The 26,059-nt window shown below is 49.4% G+C and overlaps 1 protein-coding gene and 1 long non-coding RNA gene across 5 annotated transcripts in view; one reads left to right on the top strand and one right to left on the bottom strand.

Annotated features, from left to right (window-relative positions):
- Nucleotides 1-553: 553 nt before the first annotated feature.
- Nucleotides 554-9,845, bottom strand: OTX2 (orthodenticle homeobox 2). 4 transcript variants are annotated; one of them, XM_084630342.1, is made up of 5 exons: nt 9,625-9,845; nt 9,428-9,530; nt 5,134-5,352; nt 4,461-4,612; nt 554-2,367 (listed from the first exon to the last, which is right to left on the bottom strand). In XM_084630342.1, exons 3-5 carry the CDS (start codon nt 5,228-5,230, stop codon nt 1,747-1,749), a joined length of 870 nt encoding a protein of 289 aa, XP_084486468.1. In that variant the 5' UTR covers nt 5,231-5,352; nt 9,428-9,530; nt 9,625-9,845; the 3' UTR covers nt 554-1,746. The 4 variants fall into 4 exon arrangements, with proteins under 4 accessions (XP_084486468.1, XP_084486467.1, XP_084486469.1 ...); XM_084630341.1 differs by having other exon boundaries at nt 9,673-9,845; XM_084630343.1 differs by lacking the exons at nt 9,428-9,530; nt 9,625-9,845 and adding an exon at nt 7,440-7,512.
- Nucleotides 9,846-12,712: 2,867 nt separating this feature from the next.
- The window catches only part of LOC311521601, a 91,855-nt gene continuing 78,508 nt past the window's right edge, over nt 12,713-26,059 (top strand). Inside the window, exon 1 of the long non-coding RNA XR_014711928.1 lies at nt 12,713-13,106. This is a non-coding gene — a long non-coding RNA (uncharacterized lncRNA). The remainder of the gene's footprint in view (nt 13,107-26,059) is intronic.

The raw sequence follows: 26,059 nt of genomic DNA, 5'->3' as shown, positions 1-26,059 counted from the left end.
CGCAGGAGAAACAGCCCTTTAGCCAAACTTTCTCGCGCCCTCTCTGCATTCCGCCTCCCCCCCCCCCCCCCCAGGCATATGGGCACCGACTACAAAGCCCCTTGCCACTCTCTGAAAATAGTCGATGATTATTTTCATGTTAGCCGAGCCAATCTTGACGTGGCCCATTGACCATTTTTAACACAATATCAGCCCTTGTATTTTCTACCTGTACCAAAGGAAAAACGTCAGCCGGTGGGAAACGTAAACGCAGAGAGATTTTCCACTCCGTGCATCTGATGAAGTGGGTTCTAGCCCAGGAAAGCTTAAGCTCAAATAAATGTGTTAGTCTCTAAGGTGCCACAAGGACTGGTTGGTTTTGCTGGTCCAGACTAACACGGCTGCTCCTCTGAAACCAGAGAAAAGAGGCTCTCTCAGCTCTGTATAGCAAAGTAATATTTGCATTTCTCTTGTAACCCCCAGCCCCTTTGTTTTGTATGTCCTTTGAAGTATGCTGTCTTGAGGTACTTTCCCTGACTCACCCTGTACAATTAAAATGGAAGACAACCATAAATTGTGCTAGAACCATTTTAATATAATTATACATATCTGCCAAATCCAGGGAAAAAAGGTTTATGCATATATATCTTTTTTCTCAATTAACATCTGCAAGCATAAACGACAACGAATGTCTCCGTGTAAATTCATCAAGGTCAGAGCAATTGACCAATGTCCTGTTTTGTTTCTACTGCCGGCTTGGCCAGCAGTAAGTTACTACGGATGAGTTTAGTGTCCTTGTGTGGTTTTCTTCTTTCTCTTTCATTCAGAGACAGTTTGTTGGAAAAAGTTTCAGTACAGTTCACCTGTGGTGAAAGGCGATTTTTTTTTTAAGATGATACTAGGTAACTCAGTTGCTCTGAATTTCACTTATAATTATAACCTATTTAAATCACAGCAGAACCCCTGCTGGGGAGGAGTTCACAGTTGCATACAATACAGGAGATCACAGTTTTGAAGTCTAGCACAGATTAAAAACCACAGATGTACCATTTATATAAGACACACACTGATTGTCTCTTAAAAACTACATATTGACTCCTTATGAACATTTCTTCTTCTTCTTTTTTTTTTAAATAAAGTAGTGCAGCTAGGACAATCAGTCACACAACCCACACAACCCTGACCCAAGGTCTGTCAGTGCCAACTAGCAAGTTGGGCATGAAACAGTTGAATGAACTTGAGCGAGAGAAAGAGAAAGAGAGAGAGAGAGAGATGCTGTCCATTCCAAAGATTTTTAACCAAGGGTTGGCTAGCACGCTGGAAACCTCTGGGTGAAGGATCTTTCCATACACACACAAAAGAAAGGAGAAAAAAAAAACACAACCACACCCAAACCTAGACTTTCTTTTTAAAACTGGCCCATAGGTGGAATGATCTGCCATTCCTTTCACACAAAGAAACCCAACAATTGGCTAAAACTATAAAGAACACAGGTTGGTCTGTCTGCTTCTGCTCAGTAGATGATCTGTCCTTTTAAGGCCTTCTTCCTTCATTTCTTCTTTATTCCTTTCCAGAGCTTTTGGGCAGGAGGTGAATCTAGGTATGATCACACCAACTGTCTCTTTCTTCTTTTTTTTCTTTTTTCTTTTTTTTTTCCTCTTTAATTTAACCAAGACCTGACTAAAACTGGAATGTTCAGCCCAGCGTGTTTATTATTATTTATTATTATTAATATTTATTCTTATAACAAAGGGGTCCTACAGGCCTTCACAAAACCTGGAACTTCCATGAAGATGTCTGGTCTTTATAATCCAAGCAGTCAGCATTGAAGTTTAGCTTCCAGGAGGCGGTTTGGTCCTTATAATCCAAGCAATCGGTGGTTGAGTTAAAGCCCAAGCTTGATGCTCCATAGCCCTGGGTGGAGAGGGAAGCTGGGGACTGGTTGAGGTGGCTGGTGACTGCATTGGTGCCCATAGGACTGAGTGTGGCCCCTGGTCCCGGAAGCTGATGGTGCATCGGGGTCAAATAAGATCCACAGTCCATCCCCCCGAAGTAGGAGGTTGAGCCCGCGTATCCTTGGCTGTAGCCTGAAGCCTGGGTGTAGGTCATGGGGTAGGACCGCTGCATGCAAGAAGAGGATGTGGACAGTGGGTCTGAGAGTGGGGAGATGGAAGCCGGGCTCCAGATGGACACGGGAGCGCTGCTGCTGGAAATGGCCGGGACGGAGGTGCTGGAGGGGGGAGTGAACTGCCCACTGGCCCCGCTCTCCGAACTTACTTCCCGGGCCGGGGAGCTCTTCTTCTTGGCCGGCCGCACTTTGTTCTGGCCCCCATTCTGCTGCTGCTGCTGCTGCTGGCGGCACTTGGCCCGCCGGTTCTTGAACCACACCTGGGAGAGAAGGCGAGAGAGAAGCCGGCGGTTAGCGCGGCTCCGGACCCTGAGCGGGGGCGAGGTGGAGGCAGGGGCACCAGGGGCTCGTTCCAGCTGTGGCTGGTTTCAAAGGGGGGGGGGTCCCCACGCTCTGGGATGGGGAGGAAGAAGAAGTAGAAATGAGCAACTCAAAATGTTTAATAGGGGCATGGCGGGGGGGCGGGGGGGAATAACCCTCTCAATCTGCGCTGCCTGCCAGCCTAGCGCCCCCCCCCCCCCCACCAGGGCCTCCAGGTAATCGGAAACAATAGACCCTTACCCCGGGAGGAAACCGGGAGACAAAGGGGAAAGTGCGTCTGCAGAGGCGATGCTGGTCCCTGGGGCAGGCGGCGGATTCCCCGCTCCCGGGATTCCGCTCACGGCCCCGCTGCCCGGCTCCCCGGTGGGGCGCCAGCGACGTGCAGAGCAGGTATTTGATCTGGGGATTATTAGCGCCGCCGGGAACCCAGGCACCCGGGGCTGCTGCCCACTGATACCAACAAGCCACTGCCACCCGTGCCCCCTCGCCTCTGCCCTTCACTCCAGTCCCTAAGGCACTGCTCGCTGCCAGTTAGCCAGCTTGGGTCGAGAGAAAGTCCAGGGGCCGGTTGTGTGGACAGTTCACTAGGCGAGGGGAGGAGGAGGAGAGATAATGGGGCCTTTAACATGATAGCACTGCTGATTTTTGCAGAGGGCACCTTCGCTGTAGCTAGTTGCTTGTGTTGCCCCATAGACTTTATTGCACCAGGCATTGCAGATTCCCAAGATCAGCTGTTGACTACTTAAAGATTTGTTGCCCTTTACTGCAGTTGGCCTTTTGGCCCTATCGGTGCCCTGGGACCAGGGACACAGGTCCCGATCCTGCAGAGGATCTATCCATTCCTAGGCCCGGTGGCAAAACAGGACCTGTGGGAGTGGGACCCTGGTAAGTTTCCAACTGGCTCTGCGAGGCTCTCAGATAAAAACCCTACAACCAAGGTGGGTAGCAGGAGGGAGACTAGCGCCCCCAAACACGAGAAGAGTGAGGTAATAAAACACTCTGAAAGTTATTTGCACCAAAAAACGTTGGGAGCTCAGTTCTTACTCGGGACAAAGGGACTACCCTGGGATTTTTGGCCTGAGTAAGGAAGGCAGGACTAGATCCCCCCTCCCCCATTCTCTTCCCTATCCATCACTCCAGTCCCTCAGTGAGTGTGAGACCCAGCTTTCTGCTGCTCCTTGGCTCAGTTGGAAACACTGCTAAGGGCCCCCCCCCTCCCCCGTGCCGTAGCCTTCATCCACTGACGTCAAAACACCCCTGGCTTTGACTGGGTGCAGGAGGGGTCCCTTGTCTGGAGTCGAATGGCCTCCCAGACACTTGCTTTCCAATTAGCTGGCTGGGCAGGCGGGGGTAAGACTTTGCAGCTGTCCCCGTTGCCTATGGAGTCTCTGTAGCCTCCGCCAGTGGCTCTGGGAGCTGTTTCCAAGCTGCAAAGAGGCCCCCTGGGCTGGCGGGCCCAGCCATGGCTGCGGGAGCAGAAACTGGGCCCTGGGTTGGAGTCTATTTGTGACACAGCTCAGGCAGGGAGAAAGCGGGGAATCAGACTCCCCGGTAAAGCTTTTTGCAGGAGTGCAGCGCCAGAGAGGTTTCCTCCCTGAGCTTCCAATGCGCTTTCCCTGGACCCGTTGCAATTCAGCGGGAGCAAGGATCGGGTCCCTTCAGCAGCTTCCAGGACAGCAAGGGTTGGCTGGGCCTGGGGCTTTTGTCCCTAAGCTGTCCCAGCTCTCCAGACACCGGCAAAGGAACTGAACTCTCCCGGCCCAGCGGCGGATCCTGGCCAGAAAACCTGCCTCTGGCAATTGTGGTCCAGGGGGAGGGCTGCTGGGGAGAGGTGGTCTTTGACTTCCAGGGAATAAAGGCTGGGGCTCCAGGCGGCGAGGGGCGGAGGGCTGGGGCTAGGTCAGGGTGGGCGGCCAGGTGAGCGCTTGGGGAAGGAAAGGGGCTGGTGATGGAGGGTGTCTTAAGGCGCCAGGCCCGGGAAGCTCCCAGCGCTGCGGGTGCCTGGCCCGGGTGAACGGGAGCAGGTCCCTACCTGCACCCTGGACTCGGGCAGGTTGATTTTCAGAGCTACTTCCTCGCGCATGAAGATGTCCGGGTAGCGGGTCTTGGCGAACAGCGCCTCCAGCACGTCCAGCTGCGCCCGGGTGAAGGTGGTGCGCTCCCGCCGCTGCTTCCGAGGGGTCGCTGCGAAGAGCAGCCGGAGACCCTTAGTGGCATTCAGCCGCAGCCCCTCAGCCCAGCCGGGCAACCGGGCCAGGCACCGCGCAGACCCCCTCCCCGCGCCCTCTGAGCAGCGCCCGCCGGGGGCAGCTCCCCCCCGCCAGCCAGGGCAGCAGCATCGCCCCGAGCCCCTCATGGCGGGACCCCCGCCCAGCCCCGCTCCCCCAGCCCCAAGCACCAGCGGGGAAAGTTAACGCGGCGGGGGAAGGCGCAGGGGCGCGTTTCCCAGGGACAGGGAGCCAGATCGCCCTGCTCAGCCAGGTCCCGCTGCGCCCCAGCCCCAAGCTACCCACCTCCCCCTTCCCGGACCAGGCCGGCTGCGCCTCTCCGGGCAGGAGGCAGGGAGTTCTGGGCAGCCCTGCCCCGGCTTCGGAGTGTACCCCACGGCCGGGAGCCGGGGCGAGCCCTGCTTCCTGGGGTCCTGAGCCCGTCCCCAGCGGAGCCCTTTACTCCCTCGGCCGCAGAGGCTGGGTCACGCCGCTTACCCGGGTATCCCACCGAAGGATGAAGCAAGTCCATGCCCGAGGTTGTCAGACTCAGCCCGTTGACTGCGTAAGGTGGTTGCTTGAGATAAGACATCATGCTAAAGTTGTGGTTGGAGGAGAGTCGGCCAAAAATCCGGGGAAGGGGGAAAGGCCCGGAAGGTCTCGATTCCCTCGGGAGCGGAGAGTCGGGGTCCCGGCGGGCTGGCTGAAATCAGGGGTCTACAAAGTGAAAGGCGGGGGGAGAAGAGGGGCTGATTAACCGAGCTGCCTGGAGTCGATCTTTTATCTCCGCTGGCTTGTTTGAGCGTGGCTCTTAGCAGGCAATCCCTCTGCTCTTAGACACCGAGACCCCCAGCTACATTTCGGACCGGAGGATACTGACTCGATAAACGCATTTAAAAAAAAAAATTACACCCCATACAGTAATTGCAACCCGCCCCGCAGGAGCACAATCCCCCCATGCCTTCAAATGCACACATTGTATTGCTTCCCTGGACATTTGCATGGGATTCGTTGGCTGGCACTCGCTAATTGTCTCAAACAAAACTTGATTGGGGCCATTTGCAGACACAAAGACCTCCTTGGCTAAATAAATAATGCTGATAACAAAGCCCATTGGTGAGAAACAAAGAAACAATTCAAGAAACCGATCTCTCCCTCAGTCTGTGGCAGGGCTTTTTAATTACCCCAGCTTTTGCCGCATTCAACTGCTACGAACCCCAAAATGCGGAGCTGAAATGCCATCTTGGAAAGAGGCAAACTTTTCTGTCCCACCAGGATCATTCCACGTTTGCAGTGATTTCCATCAGCCATTTTTCACCTAATTAGTACTTTGGGTAATTAGATTTAGAGGTAAGTAAGAGATTTATTAGGCTTTCAGAAACTCCTGATTATGGAGCTAACGCTAAACAAACAAGCATTTAACTTCCAAACAGAAATCACCACATGGCTAAACTTGCTTCCAAATTTCCCCTGTTAGTACAAGAGGAACATTAAAGATCAGTAGCATGTTCCTTCCATTGCAAGACTGTGTTTACAGGGAGATGCACATCACCATGCATTCCACTCTTGCATTTGGTGATGGTGGAAGCAAAATTTTCCAGCCACAGATTGCCTTTGGTTGTTGTATCCTAGCCCTTCTGACACCTACTTGGAATGCAGTCGCCTTCCCCCTCTCCCCCGCAAAAAAAACAAAAAACGATTTACTTTTGTACCCCGCTTCGGGATTCCAAAGTGTGACATTAACACATCCTGACAGATTAAACCATTAGCATTTCTTTCATAAAATGTTGTCCTGCTCTTGGAAAGAGCCAAGGACTTTGCAACTCTGAGAAAGCTAATTTTTTTCCAAAATGGCGGACAAAGGGGAAGGAATTTCCAAGTGTACTAGTCTCTAGAAGATTTGGACAGTGATATTTAGACTGGCTGGCTTCCTGCACAGACAGCTATTTTTAATGAACTCCTTAACAGGGAAGTTAATTTATTTTTCGTGCAACAAAAACCCATCTCCTTTAATTCCAAGTTCATGCACCGAAAAAGTGAATGTTTGAGGCACTTCAGGGTTTCCTTTCCCCCATATTCAAAGGTGGATATTTCATTAAATAAATACATCTCTGCCAAGTTATAAACAAAGCCACCTTCCTCTATTTCAGTTCCTATATTACTGCAAACCCCAATCCACGTCTAAGGAAGGTTTTTAATTAGTATATTACTTGGGGGTGGTTGGGTTTTTTTTTTTTTTAACTTTCCTGAACTGCATGAATTAATTCATAAATTCACATACTTATTATTGTATTTCCTCTTGAACCTAATTGTAAATAATTTGCAAATCTTTCTTCTATTAGTGAGAAAAACAAGATATTGGTTTTGTAAAGAATATTACGTGTGCATATTTGTGTGTGACGTATAACACACACATTGTTCATTCGCAGATCTGTTTCACTAAAATCCTTATAGAAGAATTTAAATTACATTTTTTAAATTCTCAGAACCAAAAAAAAAAAACCGCTCTTATTTGTATTGTTTTGATGTTTGACCACCTCCAACTTTTAGAGGGGCATTCCCAGGCCCGGTTTTCTTCTGAAATAGGATTAAAAGCTTCCATCGTTGATGTCAAACTTTTTTTCAAGTGAATTCGCTTTAGGCTTTGTGGGAGAGGTTTTCTCTCTCTCTCTTTTTTTTAAAAGTGCCGAAAACCGGCGTCACTTTGAAAGTGGAGGGAAACGATCTAAATCCGAGGCGTTTAGAAAACACACAACTGGCCTGCAAAGCGTTAAATACAATGAAAAGTTTGGGTCCCATCCTACCTGCTCAGGAGCGAAGCCCGTTGTATGCGGGTTGACGGATCTGAGCGGCTTCATAGCAGGCTCGCTGTTTTATATCTAACGGCTTTTCTGCGCAATCTGTCTGTCACCTTTTCCCTCTCTCCCAAAGACCCAGTCTACCAGTTGCGCTGCCCTCGCTCAATAATAATTACCCCGTCCAAGAATTAATTATAATAAATGTTTTCTTGATAAACTAACGAGATAATCCGAGTGGCACACGGTCCCTAATTACGGGCCGCCAGACCCAGCTCTGCAGATCATGTGCACTGATTAATTTTCTGCCTGATGGCAATGAAACAAAACGTATATAGACTGGCACCCTGTTTCTCAAAACAAGAAGCCCGGTGTTTGGCCTTTTAAGAACTGCAGGGAAAGTTTTAGGCCTTGGGGAATCGATTCATTTCAAGGATGGACACTGAGAGAACCCCCTTTTTTGGGCGTAGTCACTTTCTGGTTTTTAATATTTTTTGTGACACACACTCTCTCTCTCTTTGTAACAGGAAGGGGAACTTTTTGTATTCCAGAGTTGGCAGTGGTTTAAGAGGTCTGATCAAATGTTGCTCTTCATTCGACCCCACCAGTGTAGCTAAAATCAGCCAAAAAACCCTCAAAGTTCTCCTTCCCAAAAAAAAGAGAGAGAAAAAAAGTTTTAAACACCCAGCCCTTCATTGCTATACAATAAAACCACAGGAAGGGGTAAAACCAGAACTCAACCTTGAACGGACTAACCAACAGTATTCTATGAAAAAAACCCCAAATCCTGCCAGGCTCACGCTTTTAAAAAACATTTGATTCGATTTGCACCTTAAACCCGCTTGAGTCTCCATGAATGTAAACAGATATAGAAGCAACTGACCGAATTATTCTGCATAAAGAAGACTTTACCACCGGGGAGAAACTTGCACTGGGTGGGTTTACCTTCCTTCCACTAAAGGGGAACACGGTCAAAGAGAGGTGTCCACGTATGAGCTCCAATTTAGTTAATAAAGGTGCTTGCAAAGAAGGAAAGTGTCTGTCACCTAAATAAGCCAGAGTCGCCTAGGTAAAGCAAATGGCTCCTTTTTGAAAGCACCTTTCCAATGCCCCTTTTAGAAATCGATCCAATTCCTGTCATTCATTTAAACAGCAGATAGAAAAGCAACTTCACATTTATTTATTTTTCTCTCCACCCCAAGATGCTTTAAAAAGGCCCCCCCCACACACACATACTCTTTTTTTTTTTTAATCTGACCCTTTCCTTGTTGCCTCGAGTCCTTTCTGGTCAAAGCCATGTTTGCAAAATGACTTTCCCCTTTGCTTAAGCTATCGATCGGGAGTCTTAGGCAGAAATCTGTTTATCAATAACCGCTGAGGCCAGGGATTTAATTCCAATTATTTTTTTATTTAAAAAGTACATGTACAGCCAGAGAGCGGCTGGAGCCAAGAGGATCAGGCCAATAACCACAACAATAAGGTCGTCCCCCCCCAGCCCAGCTCCAAGGAAAAGCTCGATCTTGTGGAGGAGAGTCCCGCAGACGACAACATAAAGGAAGGGAAGGGGGGAAATTCGAGGGGCTGTATCTACCCGCCTCCTCAATTAGCTGATCTGGTCCCTGCTTTTTCATTCAGGGGAAAGACTCTAGGTTTCGGGGAAATGAAAATGAATTAAAGGGGGGGGGGGCACACGCGAGCCAGTTTCTAAACACGCCCCCCCCCTTCTTCCCCATCCGGGGTGAGAAAATCAAAATAACGATGGGGAAACGTTTCCTTCCAAAAATGATATCTAGAGAGAAACCTGACGCTGCCCGGTGCAAAGAGAAATCCGCCCTCACCCGTTCCCCCAAAAGCAAGCAGGCCGTTATTGCAGCTCGCTGCAAACTCTCCCGAGACAAAAAGAAGAGGAGCTCAGTTTTACAGGCAGAGGAGAGTCCCATCCACATGCTCCGAAAAACCCCCCAATTCTTTGAAAAAAGCAAACCCTTCTCACTTACCTTGAAGCGTCGAGGGAGGCGTGTGCCTGGGGAGGGGGGGGGGAGGGAGGGCAAAAAAACCGGACCAAATGCTCCTGGCCAAATTCAAAAATAAAGAGTTCTCCTACAAAAGAAACCACAAAGCAGTAGGTTAGAAATCTCGCTTTCTGCCTCCACCTGGCCCAAGAAGTCAACGGGAAAGGGGCGAGCGAGGCTACCCGCGTCTAAAGGCGATCAATGAGCCGGGGTGTGGACCCGGTACGTACAGCGTCGGCCGTTGCCGGATCTGGCCAAGTGATTTGCTTTTTAATAACAGTGGAGAGGGAGTTGGAGCTGAGGTCTCTACCTCTCTCAGGGCGATTTGCTGAGAAAGAGCCGCTCTGGCAACTTTTTGACGCAAACTCTCCAACCAATGGCAGGCGGAGAATGATTGACACATCCAAGCCAGGGGGGGGAAATAATAAAAACACACAACAGGGGGAGGAAAACAGGCCACTGCTGCACCAGGGAGACAATCAGGCAACAAATAACAGCGACCAAAATGACACAAGAATATCCATAAAAGAAACGATGCTCCCTTTAATAATATACATTCTGGGCTGGGGCGTATGGACTAATTGCACAATTAAGGTGACGGACAGCAAGGGTCACGTTACCCTATTGCTGGGGAGAGGAGGAAGTGGGGGGCGGGGAGGAAGGATACACCCACCCCACCCCCCCACACACGAGGATATTAAAATATAAGAGTAAACATGATGGGAAGGGGAGGGGGGGAAGTGGGGGGCGGGGAGGAAGGATACACCCACACACACCCCCCCCCACACACACACGAGGATATTAAAATATAAGAGTAAACATGATGGGAAGGGGAGGGGGGGAAGTGGGTAAATACAGGGGAATACAAAGCAAAAGCTGCCAAGAAGCTCTTGGATTAAAAGCAAAACGCCTGTCAAAGACGAAGCATCTGAGGTACCAAAGAAAGTGAAACTAAGGCAGAGAAAGAGAGAAAGAAAACGCCAGCACAAACTATGTCAGGGGGCTAGCCCCGCACCTGCCATACCAGACACACGAATGTGGATCAGATACGAGCTAGGACAAGGGCAGACAGAAAAGGGGCTAGATTTCCAGGTTAGGGTCCAATGGGTTGCTGCAAGAATAAGGAATTCAGAGGGCAAGGAATAGCCAGCGCAAACGAGCCATCAGCCATCCCGGGGGGGGGGGATGTGTGTATTATATATGTGTGGGGTGTGTGTGTGTATTATATATGTGTGTGGGGTGTGGGTGTGTGTATTATATATGTGTGGGGTGTGTGTGTGTGTGTATTATATATGTGTGTGGGGTGTGGGTGTGTGTATTATATATGTGTGTGTGTGTGTGTGTGTATTATATATGTGTGGGGTGTGTGTGTGTATTATATATGTGTGTGTGTGTGTGTGTGTGTATTATATATGTGTGTGTATATATATAATCTATGCAGTCAAAATGGGGGATTGGGGAGTGGTGGATTGAATTTACAGTCCCTATAGGACATGCAAATATTTTAATACAAATAAAGGGTATGCAGCAGGGGAGAGGGATATTGTGTGGTTCCTAGCGACAAGCAAAATCCTGAGCGACCCCGAAATGCCAGCTGTCTACCGGCAGCACCAGGGAGCTGTGGGTGCCCGTTGCAGTGACTTACTAGGACCCGTCCAATCGGACTGCGATCGCTGCCTAACCCCCCCCCTCCCCCCCGCCGCCGCCCCCAGCGCGGACAGCAGCCAAATGAACCCATTTAAAATAGACTTAAAAGAAAAACACCCCCCAAAACTCGCAGCGATCAGGAGACAGAAAGCCAGCGAGCGAGCGGCGCCCCTGCCTCTGCTGGCACCCTGGGGGGGGGGGGGGGGGACAGAAGAAAATCAGCTCGATCCTTTGAATGGGGGTGACCTGGGGTAATGAAGGTGGAGTAATTAGCGCGTCTCTTTGCGGCGCTTTCTGAAGCGGTATGTGTGTAACCAAATGCGGTTGTCCTTGGGACCGGCGGCAAGCAACGAATTATTCCAGTGCCGCCGAGTTAGCGATTTGCAGCGCGGCTTCTGGAGCTTTATTGGGGGGGGGGGGGAATGAAAGCCAAACAAAAACCAAAGCAAAAGTAAATCAACAACAATCGCCCCCCCCCCTTCAGTCCCTGTCCCTTTGCTCTGCTCTGACTTTTCGGGATGTCCTGCTGGCTCAGAGGCGCCCCAGAGAACTGAGGTGGCCGCTCCTTGCCGGGGACAGAGCCGTGCCCAATTCCCGGCTTGCCCAGGAGAATGAGAGCAAAGCTTCTGCTCAAGTAAATTAGTTAGTCTCTAAGGTGCCGCAAGTCCTCCTTTTCTTTTTGAGAATACAGACTGACACGGCTGCTCCTCTGAAACCTAGCATAGATCCAGCCACCATCCCTCTTTTTTAGGAGCCCTGACACATTTAGTTTGAGGGGAGGGGGGAGGGATGAGTCCTGGCTCTTTGTACCCCCCCCCCCCCGATACAGATCTGTGCACACAATACTTAACTCCCAAATGATGTAAATATCCCGCTGGCGGCATCGCCACCCCATCCCTCAGAATGCCATTCAACACAAGCAGTAACAATAAATATCCAAAATCAGCTCCCCCCGCCCCCATTCGTCCCCACACTATTTAGTAACCTTAATCCCACTTGGAAGAAATCGAAAGATAATTCTTCCCCGTGTATCCTGGGCCAGAAGGAATTTTTTTTTTCCTGAGTCGAAATCATTTTGTTTTTAAAGGGGGGGGGCAGTAAACGGGGACGGGGGAGGGGGGTGGAGTGGGGAGGCCTTGGAGATGCAGTTAAATAAAATACAGCGCCCGAGAAACTAGTGAAAAGCGGGGCTAGATCTGGAACGATATTCCAAGCCCCAGGGCTTGCCGTGAAGATCCAGTTCTCGCCGCAGAGCCTGAAACTGACCGTGCTTAGATCTTGTGGGGCAGTGTGAATAAGGGAGCTCCCTTCCCCGTAGATAGGGGACCGCATGAGGCGAGCTCTCCGCTCGAGTCTAATAACTTTGGAATAATCGCACGGCCAATAAAAGAAGTGGCAGAAATGGACGGTGTTACTTAAATAAACAAGGGTCTCTTTAAAATTCTCATCCACTTCAGATGTCTAAAGTAAGATTGTGATGATTTTGTCACGGTTTGGTAAATTTACCCCTTTAAGAGGCTTTCATAAATCCCAGAACACACCTTCAGCCAGATTTGAATATAGATTTAGGTTTTAAAACCCAGAAGCTGGGAACACCGCTTTATCAAAGAGAATTTCCCTTTAGCTTAGCAATGTGCTGGAATGGCTCTTGCAAAGATTGGATCTGAAAGGGGGGAAAAAAAGGGGGGAACCTTCTTTCTGGAGGAATTCTGCACAGACTTTGCAGCAGCTTCTGGCTTCAGTTTTCCTGCAGCTAATGGGAAAGTTGCAAAAACTGGTTCTCCAGCTGTAAGAACTTGCGTTTTCTTTCTTTCTTTCTTTTTTTTTTTTTAAACTTTCCAATCTCTTCTTTTCCATTTGGAAACCATTTCAGACCAGGTGCAGCCCCAGAAACCCAGTCTAGCTCGGGATAAAGTGATAGTGAGTGGACCCTGCGTCTTGATCTATAAGAACTTGTGTCCTCTGAGAACCAAAACTCTACTTCTGGGATGAAAAACGCTCTCACTTCTGATTTGCAGTAAGTTCTTCAACTTCCACTACCAATTGTGTTAAATAGCCATTCATTTCCCCTCTCTCTGCATATATGTATGATCCATTCTCTCTCTTTCGCTATCTATTTATTTGTGATTCCTTTGGTATTATTTCCCACTCTCAGTTGACTGTTTTGCAAGCGTTTATTGCGGTTTGTATTTATTACCCCGCTGGCTAATAGTTCTGAACTGCTCGGTTTAGTATCTGGTGACAAAAAGAAAGAGTTTATTATCGGAGACTTAAGCAAGCTCCCTTAAAACGAACCGATTTATGATTTGCCACCTTTCCGTCCCTGGTCGGATCCGGAGAGCAATGCATGGCACTCACTTAGCTTTTCCCTCAGCGGATTTGTGTCTAGTCAAAATATTCCACACTTCCCTTACAATTTATCTGCAATCCAGCTGCGGTTTCCAATGCTTCTCCTGACCCCCTAAAAAACTTATTTGGGGGGGAAGGGGGTAGTGCTATTTAAACAGCCATTCACAAATACCACGAGCCACTTTTCAGAAATGTTACCAGTCCTTGCAATGTTAAAAAGAGCTCCCTTTTCATTTTGTCTCAGAGCTGCCTACGCTCCTTTGGGGGTTTTGATTAGTCGCCATCCCAACCTCGATTAAACCAACTTTCATAATTTGTATGGGTGGGGGAGGAAATGGGGGGAGAAATCTGGCAATCTGGAAGCCGCCCGTTTTACAGCCCTCTATTTCCTACAAATGATACAACGAGAGAGAGGCAACTACGCCCGAGGAAGGGCTGAACACGAACTAGGGTCCAAACCAGAAAAGTCTCCCTGAAATCAAGAAATAAATTCGCAGTGCGAATGTGAACATAACCAGAGACGATCTTGTGTGTTTCCGGAGAGAGCTGGATGGGGGTTGTGCCAGACGAGTGTGCTGGGTGTGGGTCGGGTGCGAACGAGTGTGGAAATGTTCTGTGCATCCCCCGGGGAAGTGTGGGAGCCGGTGGGTCAGGTGTGTGCGTGTGTGTTTGTTCATGAAAGGCGTTAACTATCCGCTTCCGTAATTTTCCTCTCTTGCCCTGAGTTGCCTGGATGAGCAGCTCTGTGTAGCAAGCAGGTTTTTGATGGCGGTCCTGATATTAAAATAACGATTACACTCCAGTATCTAGCATGCTGGCAAACTTCATAGCCGGCTTGCGGGGGAGAAACAAAAAAAAAAAAAAAAAAAGGGGGGGGGGGGGTTGTAAGAAAGAAGAAAATAAATCCCCAGCGAAGCTTGAAACGAGTCTTTCCTTTCTAACCTTTTACAGCCTTTATTTCCCGCATATGGGGGGAAAAAAAACTTTTTTTTAGTGAGACCCGGAAAGAACTTTTCCTTTCCTTTGGACTTTTGATTAGAACCCATCAGTTGCAGCCACATATATAAGAATCGATATAAAGTAATCCGTGGAGCTGGGATAAGGTTTTAATCGAAAATCTTCCTTACTATTCTTTGCAGATCTTCTTTAGCCGCTGGCTCTTGGAGAAACAAATACTCATTTAGCCGCCCCCCCCACCCCCAGCCTCAGCCCCCCACAATGCAGAAAACTTGCAAAAGATCAGAAACCAACTGTTGTTACCCTGTGACTAAGAAATGAACCCTCCTATTATCTTCTTTCTTTCCCTGACTTACATCTATTGCTGGATGGTTTTTATCCACCCATCGCTAAACATACCCTTGAAAACTATATCCATAGTTTCGTCTTTTAAATGGCACGTTGGAAATATTATTTTACCTGCAAAAGAAAGGGGCGGATTTGTGTGTATGTGTGTGGGGGGGAGAGGGGGGGTTTACCAAAGATCAAACAAGTAGAACAGGGTCAGGAAACCGTCTAGTAAACGAAATCCTTTAATTTGCCAACGATTAAGGACGGAATATCACACTTTTTAAACCCGTTTTGGTTTGTTTTTGTTAAATGATGTCCAACTTCACTCGCTTCTTTCATTTCAGGAGATATTTGTTTTCGAATGGCAAAAAGCAGCCTTTCGTCCTCACAAACTCGCGCTCGGTGTTTTGCTCAGAGGGGATGGGGGGGGGGGGGGGGAAGGCAGCGTTTTAAACAATACAGCCGGCTCCAATTTGTTTTGCCATTTGAAATTCATTGTAAAGCCATTCCGGCTCCCCTGTGTTCCTGCCTGATTAAACGGTGTTGTTTGTCCCCCCAAAGCTGCACATTATGGACGAGTGCAAGTCCATTTGAAAGCATCCGACTCGGGTTTAATGGAAGCGAACTGGACTGAGTAAAAAGTTTGCCCGAGTAATTGCAGCGGAGACTCGACAATACTTGGGTTAATCGGGATTTGCTGTCTGATGAGTGCGTTTTAAAGAATGGACTCGGGTGGGTTGGTTTTTTAATCTGAAGGAAGCGAGCCTGCCTGGCCATATTTGAAACCCAAGCTGGCGTCTTATCTGTATGAAATTTCAATTTATTTAAAAGCCTGGTATTTAATAAACGGCGTGGGCCACATTTAGTTTGGGCAGTCCGCCCCCCCTCCCCCGGTTGTACTTTCTCCGTAATCGTGTCTAATGAAAAAGTGGGATTTCCCCATTATTTTTTTTTGGGGGGGGGAGTGAAAATATATTGCATCTTCATTAGGCAAATTGACTGCTGTGCTCAAGACAGTTCTTAATTGAAAAGGCAACCTGGTTTAATGGTGTGGGTGAGGAGAAGATTACATACTTTATCCAAACACAAAGGCAATTCATAGCGAGGAGCAGCCTGCTGCCATGAACTCGAATGCAGTTGCATCCCTGTTAGGGTAACTGCCCATACCTGAGCCAGACAGTGACCCCCCCCCCCAGGTCCACTGGCCGGTCGCTAATTTCACCCCGGAACAGGAGTGAGGACTGGCCACGTTGGTTCTGGTCCAGTGATAAACTGATCAAGAGCATAAGCGAGGCATGGATGGCCACCGATTTCTGGGTCGTTTTCACAATAGCAGCATCAAGTCTCAAGTTGGACAAATCCAGCTTGTCTCCTTGAGCATTTTAAAGGGACTTTAATTGGGGGGGCGGCCTCATTCCGGCCAGAGCAAGGCAGAAGTGGAGTTAGCATTTAATCGGCCGGCCGCCAACGAATGTGTGTCCCCCAAAGCCACAGACAAATCGTTTCTCTCATTCCCAGCCTTGCTAGAGATGATCCTTCATCTAAACCACGCCGGAGTTTAATGCATTTGTTTGGGGTTTTTATTATTAATTATTATTAATTATTATTATTATTTTGAAATAAGCTTTCATTCCATGGTGTTGCTGAAAGCTACATTTATGCAGATCTTGGGGTTTGTTGGTTTGTTTTTTCCAAACCAAGCTTCTCTTTTCGGGTCAAAAGAGCCGTGACTCCTGTGTGAAATGTCTGACTAGAGAGAGAGAGATGGAAAGATACATTTAGAGGAGGTGGCTTTCCCTAAATGAAACAAAGTCGAGATCGATACAGCTCCTTCGGCAGAGAAGTCGATTTATGAATTAAAAATAAAACACAAACAAGCCAGCAGGTGTCAGTTCCCCTGCCCCACAATAAATACCACAAACACACTTTTTATGGCTGACTGTCGAGCGTCTCTCCTGCATTTTCACGGGTTTCAGAGTAGCAGCCGTGTTAGTCTGTATTCGCAAAAAGAAAAGGGGGACTCGTGGCACCTTAGAGACTAACCAATTTCTTTGAGCAGAAGCTTTTGTGAGCTACAGCTCACTTAACTGTTCCTTTCCCGACACGACCCAGCCTCACTGGAGACGATTTGCACAGAAGTTTTCTGTAGGTCTTTGTAACATTCAAGACAAAAGCTGGGGGGTGGGGGGGAGGGGGGGGAGAGACACATCCTATCTCGGTCTATGGAAACCGATTTCGTTTCACTGCTGCTCCGGAGTTTAGCTCATCATTTCTTTCTTCTTCTTTGTTAATGGCACCGGGCGGAGTTAGGTTTAATCACTGGATCTGGCCGATGGGCCCCTGACAAGGTACAGAACAGCCCCACGCCACACGTGCCCTGCCCAGGTGCTCATGGAAGACGCGTCGGGAGCTCAGGGGCAGTGGGGGTGAGTGGTAGGAGAAGGGCAAAGCTTTGTCGGAGATTTTTGCAGCCCCCGATCCAGCCCCGTCTTCCCAATGGCCTTGGTCCCTCCCCACCTGCAAGTACTCTCGCCGGCGGGTCCTGCAACCAGAAGGGTGGGGTCACCCCTGACCTTTCTCCTCCCCCCACCCCCACTCCAGGGACTGCTGGCGGCGATCGCTGGCTGCAAACCTGGGGGAAGCAGGTTTCCAAGCGGGCCTATTGACGGATCCAGACGTCCCCCCCGCCCTTGCAGCAATCAATCGCTCGCCTTAATTTTCAAGGGGAGGGAGCGGGAAGGGGGAAGCTGCTCATGGCAATTCCCAAGGGGCTGGGGGGTGGCCCAGGATTGCAGCTCCCCAAATAGGATCCCCCCCCCCATAACCCCGGGAGCTTTAGCCCACGCGCCCAGCTGGCTGGCGTGGGGGGGCCTCCCCCTGCCGGGGCTGGTTTCAGGCTGGGCCCCCGCTCTGCCAGCCCCTCGGCGCAGGGCTCTGGGCCCGGTCGGACCCGGCCACCGAGCCCCGGCCCACGCTGCTGGCAGCTCCCGGCCCTTCCCCGGCTTCAGTCCGGCGAGTCGGGTTCCCCGGAGCTGTTCTCCCCGCGCCGCGGCTCCCCCGGGCCTGAGCCCAGCCTGCGGGCCGCCAGCTGCGGGCTCAGCCCGCCGAGCCAACCCCCGCCAGGGACAGCTGCCAGGCCGGCTCCCGGCCCGGCCCGGCCCGCTGGCTGCTCGGCCCCGGAGGAGAGAGGGGAAGGGACCGGCCAGCGCCTGGACAGCTCCCGCCCTCAGACCGACAGACCGACAGACACAGCGTGCCCCGCCAGCTCCTGTCCTCAGACAGACAGACAGACAGACACAGCGTGCCCCGCCAGCTCCTGTCCTCAGACAGACAGACAGACACAGCGTGCCCCGCCAGCTCCTGTCCTCAGACCGACAGACCGACAGACACAGCGTGCCCCGCCAGCTCCTGTCCTCAGACAGACAGACAGACAGACACAGCGTGCCCCGCCAGCTCCTGTCCTCAGACAGACAGACACAGCGTGCCCCGCCAGCTCCTGTCCTCAGACCGACAGACAGACAGACACAGCGTGCCCCGCCAGCTCCTGTCCTCAGACCGACAGACCGACAGACACAGCGTGCCCCGCCAGCTCCTGTCCTCAGACGGACAGACAGACAGACACAGCGTGCCCCTCCAGCTCCTGTCCTCAGACAGACAGACTGACAGACAGACACAGCGTGCCCCGCCAGCTCCTGTCCTCAGACCGACAGACAGACAGACACAGCGTGCCCCGCCAGCTCCTGTCCTCAGACCGACAGACAGACAGACACAGCGTGCCCCGCCAGCTCCTGTCCTCAGACCGACAGACAGACAGACACAGCGTGCCCCGCCAGCTCCTGTCCTCAGACAGACAGACACAGCGTGCCCCGCCAGCTCCTGTCCTCAGACCGACAGACAGACAGACACAGCGTGCCCCGCCAGCTCCTGTCCTCAGACAGACAGACACAGCGTGCCCCGCCAGCTCCTGTCCTCAGACCGACAGACAGACAGACACAGCGTGCCCCTCCAGCTCCTGTCCTCAGACAGACAGACTGACAGACAGACACAGCGTGCCCCGCCAGCTCCTGTCCTCAGACAGACAGACAGACAGACAGACACAGCGTGCCCCTCCGGCTCCTGTCCTCAGACAGACAGACACAGCGTGCCCTTCCAGCTCCTGTCCTCAGACAGATAGACAGACAGACACAGTGTGCCCCGCCAGCTCTTGTCCTCAGACCGACAGACAGACAGACACAGCATGCCCCTCCAGCTCCTGTCCTCAGACCGACAGACAGACAGACCGACACACAGACAGACAGACACAGAGTGCCCCTCCAGCTCCTGTCCTCAGACCGACAGACAGACAGACACAGCGTGCCCCTCCAGCTCCTGTCCTCAGACCGACGGACAGACAGACTGACACACAGACAGACAGACACAGAGTGCCCCTCCAGCTCCTGTCCTCAGACCGACAGACAGACAGACACAGCGTGCCCCTCCAGCTCCTGTCCTCAGACCGACAGACAGACACAGCGTGCTTCGCCAGCTCCTGTCCTCAGACCGACAGACAGACAGACACAGCGTGCCCCTCCAGCTCCTGTCCTCAGACAGGCAGAGCCCAGCCAGCTCCTGCCCTCAGACAGGTATGTGCCTGGCCAGCTGCTGATCTCAGAGAGATAGGTGAGTGCCCAGCCAGCTCCCACAAGTTTGCAGACTGGCAAGGAATTTCCTTCCATACAGGGAGCCGTGCCCCACCATTTCTCTCCCAGAGACAGATAGGGATGTGACCCTCTAATGCTCTTTCCCAGATAGACAGAAGAGTGTTCCCCGCCCTCCAATGGACAGACAGAACACAAAGGGGTCTAACCTGCATGCGCCTTGAGATGCCCACACAATATGACTGTGAAATAATGATAACAAAGTGCCAGCTGGTTCTCTCTCTCAGATGGACAGACAGACAAGCTGTGGCCTGTTGGCTTGGAGGTTTTTCCTCCCTCTTCACTCTCCTAAAACATATGCCTACCCAAAGCATCTTGATTCCTTCAGGACCTGTTCCCTGCCCATCACCAGCACACTCCTCATTCCCTAGCTGATCTACCCTGTAATCAATGCCTTTGGAATTCAAGTATGGGAGAGTGTAACTCCCTGCTCTCTGCTAAAGCCGGAGGGATGAGTTCCCCTCCTCTCCCCCACCTTAGCTTGGGGGAGTGCTGCTCCTCCCCTTCCTTGGCTGGTGAGGTGAGGCTTTACCGCCAGGCAGCACCATTTGAAGTGGGAGCCGTTGTGTGGTTGAAGAGTTTCCGGGGCGTCCAGCTTTTCTGCCAGTAGGGAGAGAGAGACCTTTGCTAGGAGTCCCCTGTCTATGTGCTCTTCTCTAAAGGAGGGTCTGCTCCTCTTGGGGGAAAGACATAAATGAGACAGAATAGCTAGATTTCATGAAACGCCACTATCTTCTGAAATGTCCCGACTCCTAAAATTGCAGGAAATTGCATCCGGCATTTCAAACTCTCTGAAAGACTCCTTGCATTTCTACTGTTAGCTAGTTTTACATCAAGAATCATAGAATATCAGGGTTGGAAGGGACCCCAGAAGGTCATCTAGTCCAACGAGCCTAGGATGAATTATCAATAGACACAAGACCATTCTTCCTCCAGGCTCCCTTGCATCTGCATTATCACCCCAAGGAGAAAACGATTCACACCAGCTCATTCCAGAGGGAATTTTGCATGCGTAACAACGACTGCACGTGTGAAAAATGAAACACTGCTTACTTGGTTTGTGGACCCAGGGAGAAATGGGCAAATGGGCAGCTCCACATGATGTTCCAGAGTGCTAAATTTTTCCCGATTTAGCTGAAAGAAGTGTAAAAACTCATGTGGCTACACATCTGAGGCAGTTCAGGAGTGTAAATGATTCATTCCAAAGTCAATTGCAACAAACCCTCATATCAAGCACTATTTTTGCGCTCACTCCACTTATTACAGCTACGATTGACTTCAATAGGAGTGCTACACCCAGGACGAGGCAGCGTGGGTATGTCTACACTACATTGTCAGCCTGAGACCTGGGCTTGTTGATGCAACATTTCCACGCCTGACCTGGAGCATCCACAGTGCATTGTAAACCTGGGTTTACAATCCCTGGGCTCAGTTCTCACAACCATGCTAATGCGTCTGTACTGCAGTATGCCGACCTTCTGACTCGGGTCTGTGGTTTGAGCTGTGTCTACACTGCAAAATGACAGGGCTTAGACCTGAGTCACAGTGGGACTTGGGCTCTGACTTATCCCACTAGTAGGGTCCTAGGACCCAGGTCCAGAGTGCTTTCTGACCTGAGTCAGACTGATTTGGGTGTGGATGGAAGTGGGTGGGGTGACTTGAGTTCAAACCTGAGTCAGAGCCCGGGGTTAGTATGCTATTTAGACATACCCTGTGTGGACATAATCTGAGTCATTAACCCCGTGTTTCAGACGGGGGCACACAACTAACCTATGTGCTTTTGCTAAAACCACTCACTTTTAGCTCTGTTTGGAAAGCAGCCATTGCAAATACATGGCCCAGAAAGCCCACACTTTTCAAAGAATGGAAGAGCAGTGGTGAATCAAACATTAGGCAAGCCGGGAAGCCCTGCTCATGCACTGCTCTCCTGGGCAAGAGGGGGACACAGCTACTCTGCAGAATTGGATTTCACCCCCTTGCATGAAGTGGTGAAGATGGGGTACTGGGGCAAGGGAGCAATAGGGTGTCTCATGCCCTCTCCGCTCCCTTGCACCAGCACACAAGACAGGCCATGACCTTGCTCCATAGCACTTGAAATTTACCCCTAACCAATTTGAAAGTCACAGCTACATGTTTTTTCTTTGGATTGCATCTTTTCTTAATAGATTTACTTCCTTGCTTCCTTCTGGGCATCACCACCAATTTGTCCAGGGTGAAGGCTATTGGGAACCTGATGGTGGTCATCCCAGTAGACCCAGAGGGTGCAATGTTTTGTCATGGAATGATGGCTGCCTTAATTTTAGGTCACATGATTGTTTTGTGTATTAAAGGAGAAAGCAAGGAATACAGCTGTTGGGGCCAGATCCAAAGGCCACTGAAATCAGTGAAAATATTCTTACTGACTTCAATGGGCTTTGGATCAAGCCTTTAGTGATTATTTGTTTCCCATATCATCCACCAAGTAGTTGCCATTGAATAACATCTCCAAATCCACCAGATTTTGCTTCCAAATTCTATAGTTAGATTTTTTTTCACTCTTAAGGTCCTAGCAGAGCTCATCCTGCTCCCCTTCTCTCGCTCCTCTCCTAGTATTTAAAATCATTGCTCCAAGGTCTCCATCTGTGTGTTTAAATGGTGCAAACTCTGCATGCTAAATCCTTGGCGTTCTTAAGTCCCCTGGGACTGGACAGAGTTCCCAGCCTGCGTTAGCGTCCCAAAGACACAAACTTCAAGCTGAGCTTCCTACCAAGCTGGCTGGTTTTAGGGTTTACCGTGCAAGACTCAACAGCCCCTCTCTTGACATACGGACTCTCCACCTTTTATCCTCTTGAGCTGGAGCTAATGAGAGCCTCCTTGTCTGGCTGCCAAATGAGTCAGCAGAGTGGTCCCGCATCTCCATGCAGACCTCAAGTCCCTTAATTGCCTCCAAGTGTGCAGGTTTTGGTCATGTCCGTGCTAGGTTTTGTTTCGCGGGGGAGGGGAAACTCCCATTGTTGCACCGTCCCAGAGGAAGCCCCCACCCCACCCCCGCAGTGGTTTCAACAGTGGAAGAGCTAGAGTATACCCGGAACAGGTGTTCATTCCATTGTATCCTCTCAGAACAGGACCTAGACATCATGGGGATAGAAGGGGATGTGCCCCCATGATACTAGGGGGCTCTTGCAGTTGCTACCATCTATAAAGCTTCATCAGATTGGTAGTGCAATGATGGGGCACTACCCCCACTCTCCCCCCCCCAAAAAAAAAAGAATGCAGGAAAAGCCTTTGAGAATGGCAAACAATAAGGAAATCTCTAGATTAGGCAGCTATTCTTAACAGCTAATTATATTGGAAGGGCAAAGAAATCTATTGCAAGTACAGCATCTTAAAAGACAGGAGACAAGCTTCAACTAGACAAGACAGAGGTGACATTTTATTCGTGATTCTCTGTGGTCCCAGAATGCTGGGATGTGGTCCCAGAATGCTGCTTGATTTGTTTCAGACACATACAGAGTTTGGCCAATGACAAATAAACCTGTTTTACCTTAATAGGGTGTGTGCAGAGGCACGAACAATATGAGGCCTATATTTGCGGGTATTGGCATATGGATTTTTCACACTCAGAGGTGTGCCACAAGACTCTTTGCTGCTTTTACAGATCCAGACTAACACGGCTACCCCTCTGATACAAAAGGAAATGCAATTTTAAAAAAAAGGACAAGACAACCCAGACAGTCCTTCAGCAGCCTAACCATGCCACAGACCCAGAGGCAACTCCAAAGCCCCCAGTACAACCGCCTGTTCCATTGGCCAAAGAGCCAGCTGCTGCAGCTTGGAAGAATCTCTTCCACAGCTTGGTGTCTAGGTCCTGTGATTGCTGTCCAAAGAGCAGTGGTGTGGCATGCTGGGATAAATGGAATTGCAGCATCCCAGTACAATATCCACCCCCCGCCCCCCACTTTATCATGTTAAAAAGTTGCTTACCATTTTTGATTTCTATATAAACTGCATGAAGCACAAAAGCACATTTCCACTGGCGTGAAGAAAAATGTGAAACTGGGGAAAACTATTAATTAAAAGTAAGTTTATGTCCATTCCACTAAGGTCAGGATACTAACATGACCAACTTTTACCTTACCATCAACAGTGGTGAGGCATAACTAACTATATTTGTTATCTGAGAGAGACCAACTGATGCTCTGAGTTGTGATGGTTGCATCCATACTGCAGCATAGGGGCAAGATTCTTGGCTCGTGTAACTTGGTCTAGCTCCATTGACTTCAGTGGAGCTATGCTGGTTTACACCATCTGAGGATTTGGCCTTATGTGTCCCTATCCAGATTGTTCTGATCCCAGGGAAAGTGGAGCAACCTGTCTTTCAAGCATGAGAGTCAGTCGCAAAATTATTTGGTGATGCTGGTTCTGTATGGCTGAAACCTGGTTCCATGAAGCTGAGGATAGGAGTAAAGATTATATATGTTATGCTTTCCATTCAAAAAACACAAAGCAGCTCTTCATTTTAAAAGGATTGATTTAAGTAGAGCAGGCCAGCTTCTCAGTAAAATGCCTTTGACTTCAGCGGAGCTGTAGTGATTTCCATCAGCTAAGAAGGAGGCAGCCTAGGTACAAACTAGACTGTTCCCTTTCTATGTGGCATAATACAAATATATGAGGCTCAAAACAGTGAAGCCAATGGGAGTTTTGCTACTGCCCAGTCAATGGAGCAGAATCGGGCCCCTGAGGGATAGGGCATTTAGAGACCTAGGTCTCCTGTTTTTTGTAGACTGTGATGAGCTGAAGCACTTCTCTGGCAAACCTATTTTTCTTTTCTCAGCACTGGTTTTCTTTTTAAATTGTGCTGTACATATTGGGTACCTAAAATACTAGGGAAATGCAGGACAAAAAGCTATGGGGGGGGGGAGGAGGAAGGAAGCTTCCCTTTTTTAGTGAGATCAAGACTAATTCAGTGTAAAAGCACCTACAAGGTACCTCAGGCATATTCTGTCCTCAAGGATCTGGTGGTCCCCTTTGGATTCTGAGGAGCTGTCCCTTTGTGTTTTTGTAAAGCTATACCACATATGAGCAACAGGCAGAACCCGGCACTGGCCACTTTGGCAATGACTTTCGCAGGAACAGAATCCAGTGAAAATAATGATGGAGGAGGATCTTTATTTTTATTTCAAAGCAGGCAACATGGCAACCCTTGATTGCTTAGAAAGCTGCCACACTGAGTATGTAGACTGTAGCTTTCTAAGCAATCAAGGGTTGCCATGTTGCCTGCTCTGAAATAAAAATAAAGATCCTCCTCCATCATTATTTTCACTGGATTCTGTTCCTGCGAAAGTCATTGCCAAAGTGGCCAGTGCCGGGTTCTGCCTGTTGCTCATATGTGGTATAGCTTTACAAAAACATAAAGGGACAGCTCCTCAGAATCCAAAGGACAGGGTCTGGCCCAGAGCCCTCATGGAAAAGGAAGACGCAAACAACCGACCGTTAAAGCAGAACGAGCAATGGAAATGGCTTAAAGTGAAGGCAGTGTTCATCTTTCTCTCCTGTCTGCTTTGTAAGCAATCAGTTTGCACATTAAAGATCAGGATAATATGGAGGGTCGTTATGGTCTGCTCCTTGGGCTGTGAGCTTCTCAGCTCTCACAAGTAGGGTTGGGCCAGGTGAGTAATTTGCTGAAGTTTCCCAGGGTGTAGGGCTTGTAGGAGTGATGAGTCTGCCTTTTGGGAAGATGGGGTGGTGCAAAGCATCCCACTGTTCCAACTCTACGTGTGGTCCTGCAGTAAGCTACTGCACCCAAAATGGGCAACACTGGTAGGGAGCGTGTAAATCAGCACATGCCCTGGGCAGCTTCTATCGGTGAGTGTCTGCAGAACCCTGAGTGCAGCAGAAGCCCCAGGGAGGGTGGCGCTATGAACACCATTATCTCTCTGCTGGGGGGGGGGGGAGGGGGAATGGTTCTCCAGGTACAGGAACCCCTGTTGGCAATTTGTAGGATTGGATTATCAGAAGTTAATTAAATCCCGCAATTTGGGATCCTTTGTGTTGACAGGTGTTATATAAACAAAAGGTCGCCTTCTTCATAGCTCAGAGCTCAAAATGTCTGGCTTGCTTTCATTGACCGAAGACACTTTTCTACTAACAGAGTTTGATTTATTAATTACCCTAGAAAAATGATACTTTTGATATATATTTACCTAGAATTAGGCTTATAATGTAAGTATTTTAACTAGTTATATATTGACCAGGAGCTACAACAGGTGATTAACAATAAATGTCCTGTTTATATTCATTTTATAAGTCTGGGTAGTTGTAGGCTACCTACTTTTGCTGTCATTGGCTGGGAGTAAATAAGCATAATGCACATACCCCTTTTTAGTCAATCGGGATGCTGAAACATACGGTTTATGACATTAAAAAAAGGGGAAAAGCACACTGACAGTATTCCAAACATTGATTCATGTTAATTCAAGGAGATGGATATAGACTAAGATTACTATGCCAAAGAGGAGGCATTTAATTTTTTAATAAAGGTCTTGATTTACAATTACTTTTATATAACCCAGGCATTATCCACTGCATCTTACTTACGATACTCTGGCTTTATGGTTTGTTAATTAGCAGATGTTTTCTTCCTTTTTTTCTTCCATAG

The sequence above is a fragment of the Lepidochelys olivacea genome, assembly GCF_965140295.1.
Source record: "Lepidochelys olivacea isolate rLepOli2 genome assembly, chromosome: 6".
NCBI classification, from domain to species: Eukaryota; Metazoa; Chordata; order Testudines; family Cheloniidae; genus Lepidochelys; species Lepidochelys olivacea.
The sequence above is the reverse complement of the archived record's forward strand: the minus strand, read 5'-3'. Positions and strand labels throughout refer to the sequence as shown.